General features: G+C 45.9%; 1 protein-coding gene across 2 annotated transcripts; it reads right to left on the reverse strand.

The window, feature by feature from the left end:
* Positions 1 to 193: 193 nt before the first annotated feature.
* sgo1 (shugoshin 1) lies at positions 194 to 10,741 on the reverse strand. 2 transcript variants are annotated; one of them, XM_029653273.2, is made up of 11 exons: positions 10,590 to 10,741; positions 10,265 to 10,411; positions 9,846 to 10,051; positions 7,933 to 7,985; positions 7,714 to 7,784; positions 6,615 to 7,520; positions 6,074 to 6,373; positions 5,775 to 5,912; positions 3,869 to 4,054; positions 1,097 to 1,214; positions 194 to 782 (listed from the first exon to the last, which is right to left on the reverse strand). In XM_029653273.2, exons 2-11 carry the CDS (start codon positions 10,407 to 10,409, stop codon positions 647 to 649), a joined length of 2,259 nt encoding a protein of 752 aa, XP_029509133.2. In that variant the 5' UTR covers positions 10,410 to 10,411; positions 10,590 to 10,741; the 3' UTR covers positions 194 to 646. The 2 variants fall into 2 exon arrangements, with proteins under 2 accessions (XP_029509133.2, XP_029509132.2); XM_029653272.2 differs by having other exon boundaries at positions 1,097 to 1,280; positions 10,590 to 10,740.
* Between the last annotated feature and the right edge of the window lie 7,095 nt (positions 10,742 to 17,836).

A 17,836-nucleotide genomic window follows, 5' to 3' on the forward strand; every position in this document is an offset into this window, starting at 1 on the left:
GGAGCTCTGGAAAGTAGAAATCCACATCCTTACAACGGACCTGTTCACATTCCACTTGGAGAACACACTTGTCACTATGGTTGTGACTTGTGACAGAATTTTCATGCAGACAAACGCTCTGTCTTATCACGACCATTGAGTCAAATGTGTTGTATAACCCGAGTGTGTACATGACAATAACGACTCAGCTGAATAGGAATTATGGACTGAAAGTTTATTATAAAATCAAAACATGTTACACATGAAAACAGGGTTATGTAGAGAACACATATTGAAAGATCTTGAAAAGGCAAGCTAAATATACATACTGCATTTACAACAGGGAACTGAATACAACCAGATGAAGGTACATGTTGTGGGTGACGTCTTCCCAGAATATTGATCCAATGTTGCCCTCTTATAACAATCCATACAGTCATCGAGATAGAGAACACATTTTGGGGTGATTTGATTGAATGTCACCAATGCCCATGATGATTTGGCCAAATTCAGCATATGAACAACAAAGAATCGACACAAAAAAGCTGTCCTCCATTTCATTGGACAAAAACAATTAACATGTGGGACACAGACGTAAGTATTCACAACAAAAAATCCTCTCAAACTAACTTGAATGGGTAAAACGTGTGTTCAATGTGAAGACATGTCAGCGACATCCCACAAATGACTCGTTGTATTTCTCCAACGACAGCCGAGTCTTCACGGATTTCCTGGGTTTCTGTTTGAAGACGGGAGAGAGGAGGAACTTGGTGTCTGTGAACCTGTCTCCACGTCTCAGTTTCCTGGCGGACAGCAAATAAGAGCGAGATAAGAGATGGTGGTAAAGAGAGAGATTCTCTTCAAAAATGACTGGCATGAGCAACACTGGGGCATTACAGAAACAATAGGTTATTTATTGGTTTCCACATTGTGTACTGTTGCTTTTGCCAGCGCAAGTTAGTTGCTGCTGCTTTCACTCGTTCATTTAAATTAATGGGAGAGTGTTACGCTCTGTAAGAGTTACGTGTTGTCATTTTCAAAAACCATTTGAGCAGTAAACCAAGAAAGAATCCCACACATTTTAAAAATTCCCTTGGATTTTCACTTTAATACTCACGCGTGCAGCGATGGCTCTTTATAGTCCACTGTCATCGTGGACCGCCTCTTGCGGCCGGGGACAGGGGTGGAACATCGGTCTGAAGGGCGGGAGCTCTTTAAAGAGAACTTCCGATAGGCTGCAGGGGTAAGATTGGTCACATCACTAAGACTGAAGCCCCGCCCAGTCCTGACACTAAGCCCACCTGTGGTGAGAGGACAAAGTGAGTTGTCAGTGCAGAAACGTTGGGAAGAAAGTATCAAGTTTAGGTAGATATTGACAGTAGCGGAACAGTGGTTCAGACAGAGGTGGAGGAATGAGATAAGAGATTAAGATACCGCCAAATATTGTTCAGAGAAGAACACTGCTCATGTTTAACATATACAGTACCAGTCAAAAGTTGACACACGTACTCATTCCATGTTTTTAAAAATAAAAACAACAACTATTTTCTACATTGTAGAATAATAGTAAAGACATCAAAACGATGAAAAAACACATGGAATCATGTAGTAACCAAAAACAAAGTGTTAAACAAATCAAAATATATTTTATATTTGAGATTCTTCAAAGTAGCCACACTTTGGCTTTGATGACTGCGTTGCACACTTTTGGTATTCTCTCAACCAGCTTCACGAGGTAGTCACCTGGAATGCATTTCACTTAACAGGTGTGACTTGTTAAAAGTTCATTTGTGGACAACAGTTGTGCTGTGACAAGGTAGGGGTGGTATACAGAAGATAGCCCTATTTGGTAAAAGACAGCTCATATTATGGCAAGAACAACTCAAATAAGCAAAGAGAAATGACAGTCCATCATTACTTTAAGACATGAAGGTCTTATGTTTCTTCAAGTGCAGTCGCAAAAACCATCAAGCGCTATGAAGAAACTGGCTGTCATGAGGACCGCCACAGGAAAGGAAGACCCAGAGTTACCTCTGCTGCAGAGGATAAGTTCATTAGAGTTACCAGCCTCAGAAATTGCAGCCCAAATAAATGCTTCACAGAGTAAGTAACAGACACATCCCAACATCAACTGTTCAGAGGAGACTGTGTGAATCAGGCCTTCATGGTCAAATTGCTGCAAAGAAACCTCTACTAAAGGATGGTAAGTTGGTGGTTGAAGATATCCCTCTAGTGGTGTGGGGGCTGTGCTTTGGCAAAGTGGGTGGGGTTATATCCTTCCTGTTTGGTCCTGTCCGGGGGTGTCCTCGGATGGGGCCACAGTGTCTCCTGACCCCTCCTGTCTCAGCCTCCAGTATTTATGCTGCAGTAGTTTATGTGTCGGGGGGAGGCTGGGGTCAGTTTGTTATATCTGGAGTACTTCTCCTGTCCTATTCGGTGTCCTGTGTGAATCTAAGTGTGCGTTCTCTAATTCTCTCCTTCTCTCTTTCTTTCTCTCTCTCGGAGGACCTGAGCCCTAGAACCATGCCCCAGGACTACCTGACATGATGACTCCTTGCTGTCCCCAGTCCACCTGGCCATGCTGCTGCTCCAGTTTCAACTTCCACCTGACTGTGCTGCTGCTCCAGTTTCAACTGTTCTGCCTTATTATTATTCGACCATGCTGGTCATTTATGAACATTTGAACATCTTGGCCATGTTCTGTTATAATCTCCACCCGGCACAGCCAGAAGAGGACTGGCCACCCCACATAGCCTGGTTCCTCTCTAGGTTTCTTCCTAGGTTTTGGCCTTTCTAGGGAGTTTTTCCTAGCCACCGTGCTTCTACACCTGCATTGCTTGCTGTTTGGGGTTTTAGGCTGGGTTTCTGTACAGCACTTTGAGATATCAGCTGATGTACGAAGGGCTATATAAATAAATTTGATTTGACTAAAGGACACCAATAAGAAGAGACTTGCTTGGGACAAGAAAAACGAGCAATGGACATTAGACTGGTGGAAATCTGTCCTTTGGTCAGATGAGTCCAAATGTGAGATTTTTGGTTCCAACCACCGTGTCTTTGTGAGATGCAGACTAGGTGAACGGATGATCTCTACCTGTGTAGTTCCCACCATGATGCATGGAGGTGTGTGGTGTGATGGTGCTTTGCTGGTGACACTGTCAGTGATTTATTTAGAATTCAAGGCACACTTAACCAGCATGGCTACCACAGCATTCTGCAGCGATACACCATTCCATCTGGTTTGCGCTTAGTGGGACTATCATTTGTTTTTCAACAGGACATTGACCCAATACACACCTCCATTCTGTGACAGGGCTATTTTACCAAGGGGAGTTGATGGAGTGCTGCATCAGATGACCTGGCCTCCACAATCACCCGACCTCAACCCAATTGAGATGGTTTGGAGCACAGAGTGAAGGAAAAGTAGCCAACAAGTGCTCAGCATATGTGGGAACTCATTTAAGACTGTTGGAAATGCATTCCTCATTAAGCTGGTTGAGAGTGTGCAAAGCTGTTATCAAGGCAAAGGGTGGCTCCTTTGAAGAATATAAAATAAATCTGGATTTGTTTAACACTTTTTTGGGATACTACACGATTCCATGTTTTACGTCTTAGTTTTGATATCGTCACTATTATTCTACAATGTGTGGCAAGTAGCCTAGCGGTTAGAGCCTAGTTTAATAAAGATACAAATAAAAAAAATAACAATAAACTAAAAAGAAAATAGATCAAAATAAACAAAAAATAAAATAAATGCTGAAAACAGTATAAATAAAGAAAAACCCTTGAATGAGTAGACGTGTCCAAACTTTTAACTGGTACTGTAAGTGTAGTGTGAAAGAATAAGAGGACACTGATTTAGCATAATTCATTAACATTCCCTAAGTACCTGTCCTCTTGCATGTTTTGGGGATGTGTGAGATGTGGTTCTGGGGGGTGCTGCTGGTCGGTATCCCAGGAGACTCACGGGGGGAGTCCCTGAAACCAGACAGGACATTGCCGATCCTCATCATCTCCTCCTCCACTCCTGGAGTGACAGGAAGCAGAGCCTCCTCTTTATCTTGTCCGTGTTGCTCTGGAACACAACCACCATCATCATTTACAACTTTTCACTTGTGTCCCAAATGGCACCCTAATCCCTATATACAGTTCAAGTCAGAAGTTTGCATACACCTTAATACATGTAAACTCAGTTTTCACAATTCCTGACATTTAATCCTAGTACAAATTCCCTGTTTTAGGTCAATTAGGATCACCACTTTATTTTAAGAATGTGAAAATGTCAGAATAATAGTAGGGAGAATTATTTATTTCAGCTTTTATTTTTCATCACATTCCCAGTGGGTCAGAAGTTTACATACACTCAATTAGTATTTGGTAGCATTGCCTATAAATTGTTTAACTTGGGTCAAACGTTTCGGGTAGCCTTCCACAAGCTTCCCACAATAAGTTGGGGCAATTTTCAGTTCTGTTCTGCCCACAAATATTCTATAGGATTGAGGTCAGGGCTTTGTGATGGCCACTCCAAATACATTGACTTTGTTGTCCTTAAGCCATTTTGCCACAACTTTGGAAGTATGCTTGGGGTCATTGTCCATTTGGAAGACCCATTTGCGACCAAGCTTTAACTTCCCGACTGATGTCTTGAGATGTTGCTTCAATATATCCACGTAATTTTCCTCCCTCATGATGCCATCTATTTTGTGAAGTGCAGCAGTCCCTCCTGCAGCAAAGCACCCCCACAACATGATGTTGCCACCCCCGTGCTTCACGGTTGGGATGGTGTACTTCGGCTTGCAAGCCTCCCCCTTTTTCCTCCAAACATAATGTTCATTATGGCCAAACAGTCACATTTTTTTTTTCATTAGACCAGAAGACATTTCTCCAAAAAGGACAATCTTTGTCCCCATGTGCAGTTGCAAACCATAGTCTGGCTTTTTTTGGGCGGTTTTGGCTTCTTCTTTGCTGAGCGGCCTTTCAGGTTATGTCGATATAGAACTTGTTTTACTGTGGATATAGATAGATACTTTTGTACCCGTTTCCTCCAGCATCTTCACAAGGTCCTTTACTGTTGTTCTGTGATTGATTTGCACTTTTCGCACCAAAGTACGCTCATCTCTAGGAGACAGAACACATCCCCTTCCTGAGCGGTATGACGGCTGCGTGGTTCCATGGTGTTTATACTTGCGTACTGTTGTTTGTACAGATGAACGTGGTACCTTCAGGCATTTGGAAATTGCTCCCAAGGATGATCCACACCTGGAGGTATATAATTTTTTTTCTGAGGTCTTGGCTGATTTCTTTTGATTTTCCCATGATGTCAAGCAAAGAATCACTGAGTTTGAAAGTAGGCCTTGAAATACATCCACAGGTACACCTCCAATTGACTCAAATTATGTCAATTAGCCTATCAGAAGCTTCTAAAGCCATGACATAATTTTCTGGAACTTTCCAAGCTGTTTAAAGGAAACAGTCAACTTAGTGTATTTAAACTTCTGACCCACTGGAATTGTGATACAGTGAATTATAAGTGAAATAATCTGTCTGTAAACAATTGTTGGAAAAACGTCGTGTCAAGCACAAAGTAGATGTCCTAATCGATTTGCCAAAACTAGTTTGTTAACAAGACATTTGTGGAGTGGTTGAAAAATGAGTTTTAATGACTACAACCTAAGTGTATGTAAACTTCCGACTTCAACTGCATATAGTGCACTACATAGGGAATAAGGTGCCATTTGTGATGACGCCTCAGTCATGGCAATAGACTATCTACCATTCCTAGCATGTCCACTTACCTGGGTGGCCCTCAAGACCCTGCTCTGCCATTGGACGAGGACGGTCAACAAAGACACTCCCAGGTGTTTCTGGGAATTGGACTTCTGTCTCAGGGACCTCAGCGGGCCCAGCTGTGGGACTGGCCTCTACTCTGGTGACTGGATAAACACAGGTGATAAGCAGCAGATACAACACATGACCTATCCTTTCCTAGAACTCTGGTGACTGGATAAACACAGGTGATAAGCAGCAGATACAACACATGACCTATCCTTTCCTAGAACTGCACGTATAAATCTGTATGTTGTTCATTGCTCACCACGTGACAACTGTCGTTTAGGAGGGGGGACGTTCTCCTTGTCTCTGGCTGCTTTATAGGGCCGTCCCCTGCGAGTGGGGGTGGGCTTGGCCTGCTCTGGGTGGCCCTGTGTCTTTCGTACGCCACGGCTTTTAGGAACGTAGGGACTACCCTCTGACTCAGACGAGCTGTCCTCTAAGGCAACATCCATGGCAACCAGAGACAACGGCTGTATCCAAATCGAGCTCTGGCTCCTTTCTGGTTCCTCCTTGAGTTGTTTGTCAAGGACCACAGGGGTGGAACATACCTCCATTCTGGTTGCTAGACACAGGAGATGAACAACTATTTAAACAGATACAATAGCTTATCATCTTCTATATTAGAATATGTGGAAACCTATAGAAAAAGCCCTCATATCTACATCTGTGCCTACTATAATTTTATGCTACCTGGACACAATTTGAAGATTTACAGCAATGTTTCAGAGCAACCATCAAGGTACCCGATTAGTAATTGCAAAGAGAGTCATCCTAATTGTCTACGTTAACAGTTAAATGCTCACCATGTAACAACTCTGGTTTGGATGGGGGGCCGTTCTCCTTGTCTGTAGCTGCTTTGCGGGGTCGACCTCTGGCTCTAAGAGCGAGGGCAGGCCTGGCCCGGTCCCGGGGGTTCTGTCTCTTCCGTTTCTGAGGAACGTAGGGGCTGTCTTCTGACTCAGAAGACGAAGATGAACTAGACTCAGATGACGACAGAGTCCTCTTCGGGTTCTGTTTCTGTCCCCTCTCCACCTCCTGTATGGGTGTGTCTCGGGGGTTATCCTTGGGTCCGCTAGCCTTGAAGGGGGTGAGGTGTACCCCGTCCTCGCAGTCGAAGTCAAAAGTGTCATTGAATCCCTGAGATGTGTTGAGGGAGGTGTTGAGAGGTGCAGCAGAGGCCACCCCGGTTCTGGACCGCGTGGCTGAGCGGTCCCGGCTCTTGGACCGGGCTCTGGGTTTAGAGGTCTCCCAGGGTTTCTTCAGAGGGGGGCGGTCCGGTTTGAGGCCCCTCTCTTGCTTGCGTGCAGCCAGTTCGGGCTTAGGCCACGGTGGATGGGCCTGTTTTGGTTTGTTCCGGGGTTGCTGTTGTTGATATGCTGGTTTAGCCGGGGGCTCTGGGGTGAAGTACTGCTGGAACTCCTCTGAGCCAATCGGATTGCCTCTCTCCATCTTCACTTCCTGCATGTGGTTCTGGCCTCTCCTGGCGTTTAGAACCAGGCTCTCCACTACGACCTCAGTCTTTTTCTGTATGAGAGATTCTGGAGGGGCGCTGTGGTTCTGCTCATAGAACGAGGAACGGCGCCCTTTCCGCACATGCTCAGATCGCCTCCCTCTGCCTTCCACCCGGCGACGTCTCACAGCCACGGTCTTTGGCAACGCCACTTGCCCGTCACTTTCGCTTTGTCCCACGCCTTTAGGAAACTGAGGCTCTGAGAGAGGGGAATGAATGTCTTTGTCAACAACATGGATGGTTCATTAAAAGTGACACATCCTAACAGACATGCAAATTGTTGTTGTGATTTTCTGTCTAATTATCCAAAGTAATGTCACAATTCTGGAGTGAAAGCCCTAACAGTTCAAATCTGTAAGAATGCTTTGTCTGGTAAATGTCATTTCATATACCTGAGCTGATGGGTGAGAGTGGAGCTTCGTCCTTCACAGGATCTTCCAGAGCAGCTTGGCTTTGAATTCTCCTGCACAAAAGGAACAAATTTCAGGGAGGAATTGATGACATTCACAAGGTGACAGGAGATGGGATGAAGCACACTGGACATTAAACAGTGGCTCTTTGACTGTGAGAAATATGATGCATTCAGTTGATATGATATTTGAATAGCTCACCTGGAGGTGTCCACTGGATTTGGTGGTTCAGCAAGGAGCTGTGCAGGTCCAGTCTACGCCGCGCATGCACGTACACACACACACACACGAGGGCAGAGGAAAGGAAGTGAACAACTTTGTGATGAAAAGCACCCATAGCAGTTACTCAGTTTGACCCAATCAGTTATTCAGGCTAAAGGTCGACCAATTATGATTTTTCAACGCCGATACCGATTATTGGAGGACCAAAAAAGCCGATACCGATTAAATCGGACGATTTTTACATTTATTTGTAATAATGACAATTACAACAATAGTGAATGAACACTTATTTTAACTTAATATAATACATCAAAAAATCAATTTATCCTCAAATAAATAATGAAACATGTTCAATTTGGTTTAAATAATGCAAAAACAAAGTGTTAGAGAAGAAAGTAAAAGTGCAATATGTGCCATGTAAGAAAGCTAACGTTTAAGTTCCTTGCTCAGAACATATGAAAGCTGGTGGTTCCTTTTAACATGAGTCTTCAATATTCCCACTTAAGAAGTTTTAGGTTGTAGTTATTATAGGAATGTTTCTCTCTATACCATTTGTATTTCATATACCTTTGACAATTGGATGTTCTTATAGGCACTTTAGTATTGCCAGTGTAACAGTATAGCTTCCGTCCCTCTCCTCGCCCCTACCTGGGCTCGAACCAGGAACACATCGACAATAGCCACCCTCGAAGCAGCGTTACCCATGCAGAGCAAGGGGAACAACCACTCCAAGTCTCAGAGTGAGTGATGTTTGAAATGCTATTAGTGCGCACCCCGCTAACTAGCTAGCCATTTCACATCAGTTACACCAGCCTAATCTCGGGAGTTGATAGGCTTTAAGTCATAAACAGCATTGCGAAGAGCTGCTGGCAAAACGATGGTAGTGTCTACCATCGCTCAGTCAGACTGCTCTATCAAATCATAGACTTAATTATAACATAATAACACACAGAAATACGAGCCTTAGGTCATTAATATGATAGAATCCGGAAACTATAATCTCGAAAACAAGACGTTTATTCTTTCAGTGAAATACGGAACCGTTCCGTATTTTATCTAACAGGTGGCATCCATAAGTCTAAATATTCCTGTTACATTGCACAACCTTCAATGTTATGTCATAATTACGTAAAATTCTGGCAAATTAGGCAGCCCAAACTGTTGCATATACCCTGACTCTGCATGCAATGAACGCAAGAGAAGTGACAATTTCACCTGGTTAATATTGTCTGCTAACTCGGATTTCTTTTAGCTAAATATGCAGGTTTAAAAATATATACTTCTGTGTATTGATTTTAAGAAAGGCATTGGTGTTTATGGTTAGGTACAGTCGTCCAACGATTGTGCTTTTTCGCAAATGCGCTTTTGTTAAATCATCCCCTAGTGTTGCATCGATTATATGCAACGCAGGACACTCTAGATAAACTAGTAATATCATCAACCATGTGTAGTTATAACTAGTGATTATGATTGTTTTTTATAAGATAAGTTTAATGCTAGCTAGCAACTTACCTTGGCTTCTACTGCATTCGCGTAACAGGCAGTCTCCTCGTGGAGTGCAATGAGAGGCAGGTGGTTAGAGCGTTGGACTAGTTAACTGTAAGGTTGCAAGTTTGCATCCCCCGAGCTGACAAGGTGAAAATCTGTCGTTCTGCCCCTGAACGAGGCACTTAACCCACCGTTACTAGGCCGTCATTGAAAATAAGTGTGTTCTTAACTGACTTGCCTAGTTAAATAAAGGTATATAAAAAAAATATATATATATTTTTTTAAATCAACAAAATCGGCGCCCAAAAATACCGATTTCCGATTGTTATGAAAACTTGAAATCGGCCCTAATTAATCGGCCATTCCGATTAATCGGTCAACCTCTAATTCAGGCTGCTTCATACCTGTACATTACTGGCCTGCGCCTCCTGATCTTTGAGCCTCTTCTTGAGCATGAGGAGGTGGAGGAAGAGGGCCTGCTGCTCCCTCTTCATCTGTAGGATGATACCGTTGGCCTGCCTCACCTTCTCCTTCTCTGCCTGCAGGGCCAGAGCCAGGGCTTTGTTATTGATCTGCACGTTCTTCAGGATAATTGGCTTCACGTTGCCCGCTGTAGAGAGAAGAGGGAGCTAGCTGAGATATACTCCTCTTCAAAGGTTAACCACCATATGAGTTGTGAAATTACTATAGTAGCTAGCTAGATAACTAGTAGGTATAGCTACGTCCAATTGACCAGATTTTAGGTTGTTAACTACCATGATGCTTAAGTTTACATTACCATCTTCAACATGATACTGGTTGGCATATTATGTGAATATTTTACCACTGGTTCTGTTGATCCTTTTGGACCGTCCCCTGTTGCCTGCAGAGGCGCTTGCCAGGCGTTTGTTCCTCTTCTCAATCATCTTTTCCTTGATGTCACCCAGGCTTTGCTGGAAAGACTTCTTCTGGCCCCGTTCCCTCACCATGGCTGTACGTAACAGGCAGAACACAAGAGAGTATGACATGTCTACGTTACACCCGTCCTCAGGGTTGAATGTTGTCGTTGATCTGCTACGCTAGCTACTCCGCTAGCAGCGTCTCCATTGCTAATACGTGGAATAAACTGCGTAAAATCACATATACCGACGTTTTAAATGTTGACTTACCTCCTCAGTTATAAACAGTACGGTGAAATGTAATTAGAATCAGTATATTTCACAAGGAATTCTCATAATATAGTCAAATAACTAGCCACAAATCCGTTCTCTACTGGTTGACTTTCGAATTCTGCGCTGCGAGTGCTGATTGGTGGGAACTGGGACGCGTCATTTCCTATCATCTGAAATGCAAAACTTTACTTTTCCACTAGGTGACACCAAAGCCATGTTTCTCTCTCTATACTCTTTCAATGTCTGTATATTTTTGGTGTGTGTCTGAATGCATGCGTTTGTATACAGGAAGAAGGGAAAATAAAAATAACTGATGGAACATATTTACCAAGGACAGAAAAATATACAATGGTCCAATTACAGTATAATACTACTTTGACAGATAATTTCAGAGCACCACAATGATTATTTAAAAGTCGACATTGGTAATTGCCTGTTGGAATAATAATGATATGTGAATATTGAAAGGTAATGAGTTTACAGGGGCGGGATGAAGTTGATTGTTATGTTTCTCAGTATAAATCTATCAATAGATAATATGTAATTCAGTTATTTACTTATTTGATATTCATCAAGTTTTTGGTGAATATTTGTTACTTATTCCAGCCCACCTGAATGAGTGGATAAAGAACCACAAGCAGGCCATGTGGGCGGACCATAAACTTACATTTGACCATGTAAATCTTTGACATAGGCAAATTCTCTCTGTGGATCTGTGTAATCTGAGGGAAATGTGTGTCTCTAATAGGGTCAAACATTTGCCAGGAGGTTAGGAAGTTTCCACCTCATTTTGTGGGCAGTGTGCACATAGCCTGTCTTCTTTTGAGAGCCAGGTCTGCCTACAGCAGCCTCTCTCAATAGCAAGGCTATGCTCACTGAGTCTGTACATAGTCAAATCTTTCCTTAAGTTTGGGTCAGTCACAGTGGTCAGGTATTATGCCACTGTGTACTCTCTGTTTAGGGCCAAATAGCATTGTAGTTTGCTCTGTTTTTTTGTTAATTTGTCAAGTAATTATCTTTTTGTTTTCTCAGGATTTGGTTAGGTCTAATCTCTCCCTCTCTTTGTCCCCATGTTCCGCCCATTTCTCTCCCCTTTCCCTCTCTCATCGCTCTGTTTCTTTCTCTCCATTCCTCTCTCCCTCCCACTCTCCATCTCTCTCTGCTCCCCTGTTCCGTTGCTCCGTTCTCTCTCTGCTCCCAGTGCCGTAAATAGTCATTCCTTGCTGCTCGTGTTCTGCTCAATAAACCTTCCAGAAATAATACTTTCAATGAAATACCAAGTCGTGATCTCATTTACTTTCCCCCGAATGAGTCAAATGGAGCAATTGTATCTTGACACACAGAGAAGCACTCCTTGTTCTGCATGGCAGCAGGGAACCTAAACAGACCCACCTATGGTGAGGCAGGAGGAGCTTGGCATCAATCAAGTCCGAGTAAATGTCAAAGACATTGAAAGGACTGACAAGAGAGTGGTTCAATGCTAGGGTGGGTTAGGAATAAAGGTGTTGTAAGGGACACACTTCCCTGCCAGTTTCACCATGACCTCAGTCGGCGCTCACAAAGCTGTGTAGCATCCAGAGATGCATGTTCTGGGCTACAAGTCGGATGTCTGCCTCACAGATTTTCAATGATAATGCTGCACTTAGGGTACATTGTGGTGCAAGGGAGAGAATGCAATGCTGTGTGGACGGATATGGATATGAATGTTCACCACATTGGGCAACAGGGACTCCACGTACTGTAACTACTTTCACAACATTGTGTCTCTTCACAGATCATACATTATCTTCATGACATTGCTTAACCACCATTTACACAAGAAACTCACAACACAACCAACGGTACACATTCCATTAGACATCATCTCATTGCAGAGGAGACATTGCTGTAATTTTCCGGAAAGGCCATGTAAATGTTATGGTTGCCACATTCACTGTCACAGCGGGAGACCACATTCACTGAGACCACAGCGGGAGACCACATTCACTGTCACAGCAGGAGACCACATTCACTGTCACAGCGGGAGACCACATTCACTGTCACAGCGGGAGACCACATTCACTGTCACAGCGGGAGACCACATTCACTGTCACAGTGGGAGACCACATTCACTGTCACAGTGGGAGACCACATTCACTGTCACAGCAGGAGACCACATTCACTGTCACAGCGGGAGACCACATTCACTGTCACAGTGGGAGACCACATTCACTGTCACAGTGGGAGACCACATTCACTGTCACAGCGGGAGACCACATTCACTGTCACAGCGGGAGACCACATTCACTGTCACAGCAGGAGACCACATTCACTGTCACAGCGGGAGACCACATTCACTAACACAGCGGGAGGGGAAACCACATTCACTGTCACATTGGGAGACCACATTCACTGTCACAGCAGGAGACCACATTCACTGTCACAGTGGGAAACCACATTCACTGTCACAGCGGGAGACCACATTCACTGTCACAGCGGGAGACCACATTCACTGTCACAGCAGGAGACCACATTCACTGTCACAGTGGGAGACCACATTCACTGTCACAGCGGGAGACCACATTCACTGTCACAGGGGGAGACCACATTCACTGTCACAGTGGGAGACCACATTCACTGTCACATTGGGAGACCACATTCACTGTCACAGTGGGAGACCACATTCACTGTCACAGCGGGAGACCACATTCACTGTCACAGCGGGAGACCACATTCACTGTCACAGCGGGAGACCACATTCACTGTCACAGCGGGAGACCACATTCACTGTCACATTGGGAGACCACATTCACTGTCACAGCAGGAGACCACATTCACTGTCACATTGGGAGACCACATTCACTGTCACATTGGGAGACCACATTCACTGTCACAGCGGGAGACCACATTCACTGTCACATTGGGAGACCACATTCACTGTCACAGCAGGAGACCACATTCACTGTCACAGTGGGAGACCACATTCACTGTCACAGCGGGAGACCACATTCACTGTCACAGCAGGAGACCACATTCACTGTCACAGCGGGAGACCACATTCACTGTCACAGCGGGAGACCACATTCACTGTCACAGCGGGAGACCACATGCACTGTCACAGTGGGAGACCACATTCACTGTCACAGTGGGAGACCACATTCACTGTCACAGTGGGAGACCACATTCACTGTCACAGCAGGAGACCACATTCACTGTCACAGCGGGAGACCACATTCACTGTCACAGTGGGAGACCACATTCACTGTCACAGTGGGAGACCACATTCACTGTCACAGTGGGAGACCACATTCACTGTCACAGCGGGAGACCACATTCACTGTCACAGCAGGAGACCACATTCACTGTCACAGCGGGAGACCACATTCACTGTCACAGCGGGAGGGGAGACCACATTCACTGTCACATTGGGAGACCACATTCACTGTCACAGCAGGAGACCACATTCACTGTCACAGTGGGAAACCACATTCACTGTCACAGCGGGAGACCACATTCACTGTCACAGCGGGAGACCACATTCACTGTCACAGCAGGAGACCACATTCACTGTCACAGTGGGAGACCACATTCACTGTCACAGCGGGAGACCACATTCACTGTCACAGCGGGAGACCACATTCACTGTCACAGTGGGAGACCACATTCACTGTCACATTGGGAGACCACATTCACTGTCACAGCGGGAGACCACATTCACTGTCACAGCGGGAGACCACATTCACTGTCACAGCGGGAGACCACATTCACTGTCACAGCGGGAGACCACATTCACTGTCACAGCGGGAGACCACATTCACTGTCACATTGGGAGACCACATTCACTGTCACAGCAGGAGACCACATTCACTGTCACATTGGGAGACCACATTCACTGTCACATTGGGAGACCACATTCACTGTCACAGCGGGAGACCACATTCACTGTCACATTGGGAGACCACATTCACTGTCACATTGGGAGACCACATTCACTGTCACATTGGGAGACCACATTCACTGTCACAGCGGGAGACCACATTCACTGTCACATTGGGAGACCACATTCACTGTCACAGTGGGAGACCACATTCACTGTCACAGCGGGAGACCACATTCAATGTCACATTGGGAGACCACATTCACTGTCACAGCGGGAGACCACATTCACTGTCACAGTGGGAGACCACATTCACTGTCACAGTGGGAGACCACATTCACTGTCACAGTGGGAGACCACATTCACTGTCACAGCGGGAGACCACATTCACTGTCACATTGGGAGACCACATTCACTGTCACATTGGGAGACCACATTCACTGTCACAGCGGGAGACCACATTCACTGTCACATTGGGAGACCACATTCACTGTCACAGTGGGAGACCACATTCACTGTCACAGCGGGAGACCACATTCACTGTCACATTGGGAGACCACATTCACTGTCACATTGGGAGACCACATTCACTGTCACATTGGGAGACCACATTCACTGTCACATTGGGAGACCACATTCACTGTCACATTGGGAGACCACATTCACTGTCACATTGGGAGACCACATTCACTGGGAGACCACATTCACTGTCACATTGGGAGACCACATTCACTGTCACAGTGGGAGACCACATTCACTGTCACGGGAGACCACATTCAATGTCACATTGGGAGACCACATTCACTGTCACAGCGGGAGACCACATTCACTGTCACAGTGGGAGACCACATTCACTGTCACAGTGGGAGACCACATTCACTGTCACAGTGGGAGACATTCACTGTCACATTGGGAGACCACATTCACTGTCACAGCGGGAGACCACATTCACTGTCACAGACCATATTCACTGGCAGGAGACCACATTCACTGTCACAGCGGGAGACCACATTCACTGTCACAGTGGGAGACCACATTCACTGTCACAGTGGGAAACCACATTCACTGTCACAGTGGGAGACCACATTCACTGTCACAGCGGGAGACCACATTCACTGTCACAGCAGGAGACCACATTCACTGTCACAGTGGGAGACCACATTCACTGTCACAGCGGGAGACCACATTCACTGTCACAGGGGGAGACCACATTCACTGTCACAGTGGGAGACCACATTCACTGTCACATTGGGAGACCACATTCACTGTCACAGTGGGAGACCACATTCACTGTCACAGCGGGAGACCACATTCACTGTCACAGCGGGAGACCACATTCACTGTCACAGCGGGAGACCACATTCACTGTCATTCACTGTCACATTGGGAGACCACATTCACTGTCACAGCAGGAGACCACATTCACTGTCACATTGGGAGACCACATTCACTGTCACATTGGGAGACCACATTCACTGTCACAGCGGGAGACCACATTCACTGTCACATTGGGAGACCACATTCACTGTCACAGCAGGAGACCACATTCACTGTCACAGTGGGAGACCACATTCACTGTCACAGCGGGAGACCACATTCACTGTCACAGCAGGAGACCACATTCACTGTCACAGCGGGAGACCACATTCACTGTCACAGCGGGAGACCACATTCACTGTCACAGCGGGAGACCACATGCACTGTCACAGTGGGAGACCACATTCACTGTCACAGTGGGAGACCACATTCACTGTCACAGTGGGAGACCACATTCACTGTCACAGCAGGAGACCACATTCACTGTCACAGCGGGAGACCACATTCACTGTCACAGTGGGAGACCACATTCACTGTCACAGTGGGAGACCACATTCACTGTCACAGTGGGAGACCACATTCACTGTCACAGCGGAGACCACATTCACTGTCACAGCAGGAGACCACATTCACTGTCACAGCGGGAGACCACATTCACTGTCACAGCGGGGGGAGACCACATTCACTGTCACATTGGGAGACCACATTCACTGTCACAGCAGGAGACCACATTCACTGTCACAGTGGGAAACCACATTCACTGTCACAGCGGGAGACCACATTCACTGTCACAGCGGGAGACCACATTCACTGTCACAGCAGGAGACCACATTCACTGTCACAGTGGGAGACCACATTCACTGTCACAGCGGGAGACCACATTCACTGTCACAGCGGGAGACCACATTCACTGTCACAGTGGGAGACCACATTCACTGTCACATTGGGAGACCACATTCACTGTCACAGCGGGAGACCACATTCACTGTCACAGCGGGAGACCACATTCACTGTCACAGCGGGAGACCACATTCACTGTCACAGCGGGAGACCACATTCACTGTCACAGCGGGAGACCACATTCACTGTCACATTGGGAGACCACATTCACTGTCACAGCAGGAGACCACATTCACTGTCACATTGGGAGACCACATTCACTGTCACATTGGGAGACCACATTCACTGTCACAGCGGGAGACCACATTCACTGTCACATTGGGAGACCACATTCACTGTCACATTGGGAGACCACATTCACTGTCACATTGGGAGACCACATTCACTGTCACAGCGGGAGACCACATTCACTGTCACATTGGGAGACCACATTCACTGTCACAGTGGGAGACCACATTCACTGTCACAGCGGGAGACCACATTCAATGTCACATTGGGAGACCACATTCACTGTCACAGCGGGAGACCACATTCACTGTCACAGTGGGAGACCACATTCACTGTCACAGTGGGAGACCACATTCACTGTCACAGTGGGAGACCACATTCACTGTCACATCGGGAGACCACATTCACTGTCACATTGGGAGACCACATTCACTGTCACATTGGGAGACCACATTCACTGTGGGAGACCACATTCACTGTCACATTGGGAGACCACATTCACTGTCACAGTGGGAGACCACATTCACTGTCACAGCGGGAGACCACATTCACTGTCACATTGGGAGACCACATTCACTGTCACATTGGGAGACCACATTCACTGTCACATTGGGAGACCACATTCACTGTCACATTGGGAGACCACATTCACTGTCACATTGGGAGACCACATTCACTGTCACATTGGGAGACCACATTCACTGTCACATTGGGAGACCACATTCACTGTCACAGTCACATTGGGAGACCACATTCACTGTCACAGTGGGAGACCACATTCATTCACTGTCACATGTCACATTGGGAGACCACATTCACTGTCACAGTGGGAGACCACATTCACTGTCACAGTGGGAGACCACATTCACTGTCACAGTGGGAGACCGCATTCACTGTCACATTGGGAGACCACATTCACTGTCACAGCGGGAGACCACATTCA

The sequence above is a fragment of the Oncorhynchus nerka genome, linkage group LG4, assembly GCF_034236695.1.
Source record: "Oncorhynchus nerka isolate Pitt River linkage group LG4, Oner_Uvic_2.0, whole genome shotgun sequence".
NCBI lineage: Eukaryota > Metazoa > Chordata > Actinopteri > Salmoniformes > Salmonidae > Oncorhynchus > Oncorhynchus nerka.

Bases quoted from the DNA above. Each gene is read 5' to 3' on its own strand.
- sgo1 (XM_029653272.2), bottom strand. From the start codon at position 10,409: ATGGTGAGGGAACGGGGCCAGAAGAAGTCTTTCCAGCAAAGCCTGGGT. The intron at 4,055-5,774 runs GTAAGTGGACAT...GTTGTGTTCCAG, and splicing joins GGGTCTTGAGGGCCACCCAG to AGCAACACGGACAAGATAAA. The intron at 1,281-3,868 runs GTACTTAGGGAA...CTCTCACCACAG, and splicing joins CAAAACATGCAAGAGGACAG to GTGGGCTTAGTGTCAGGACT.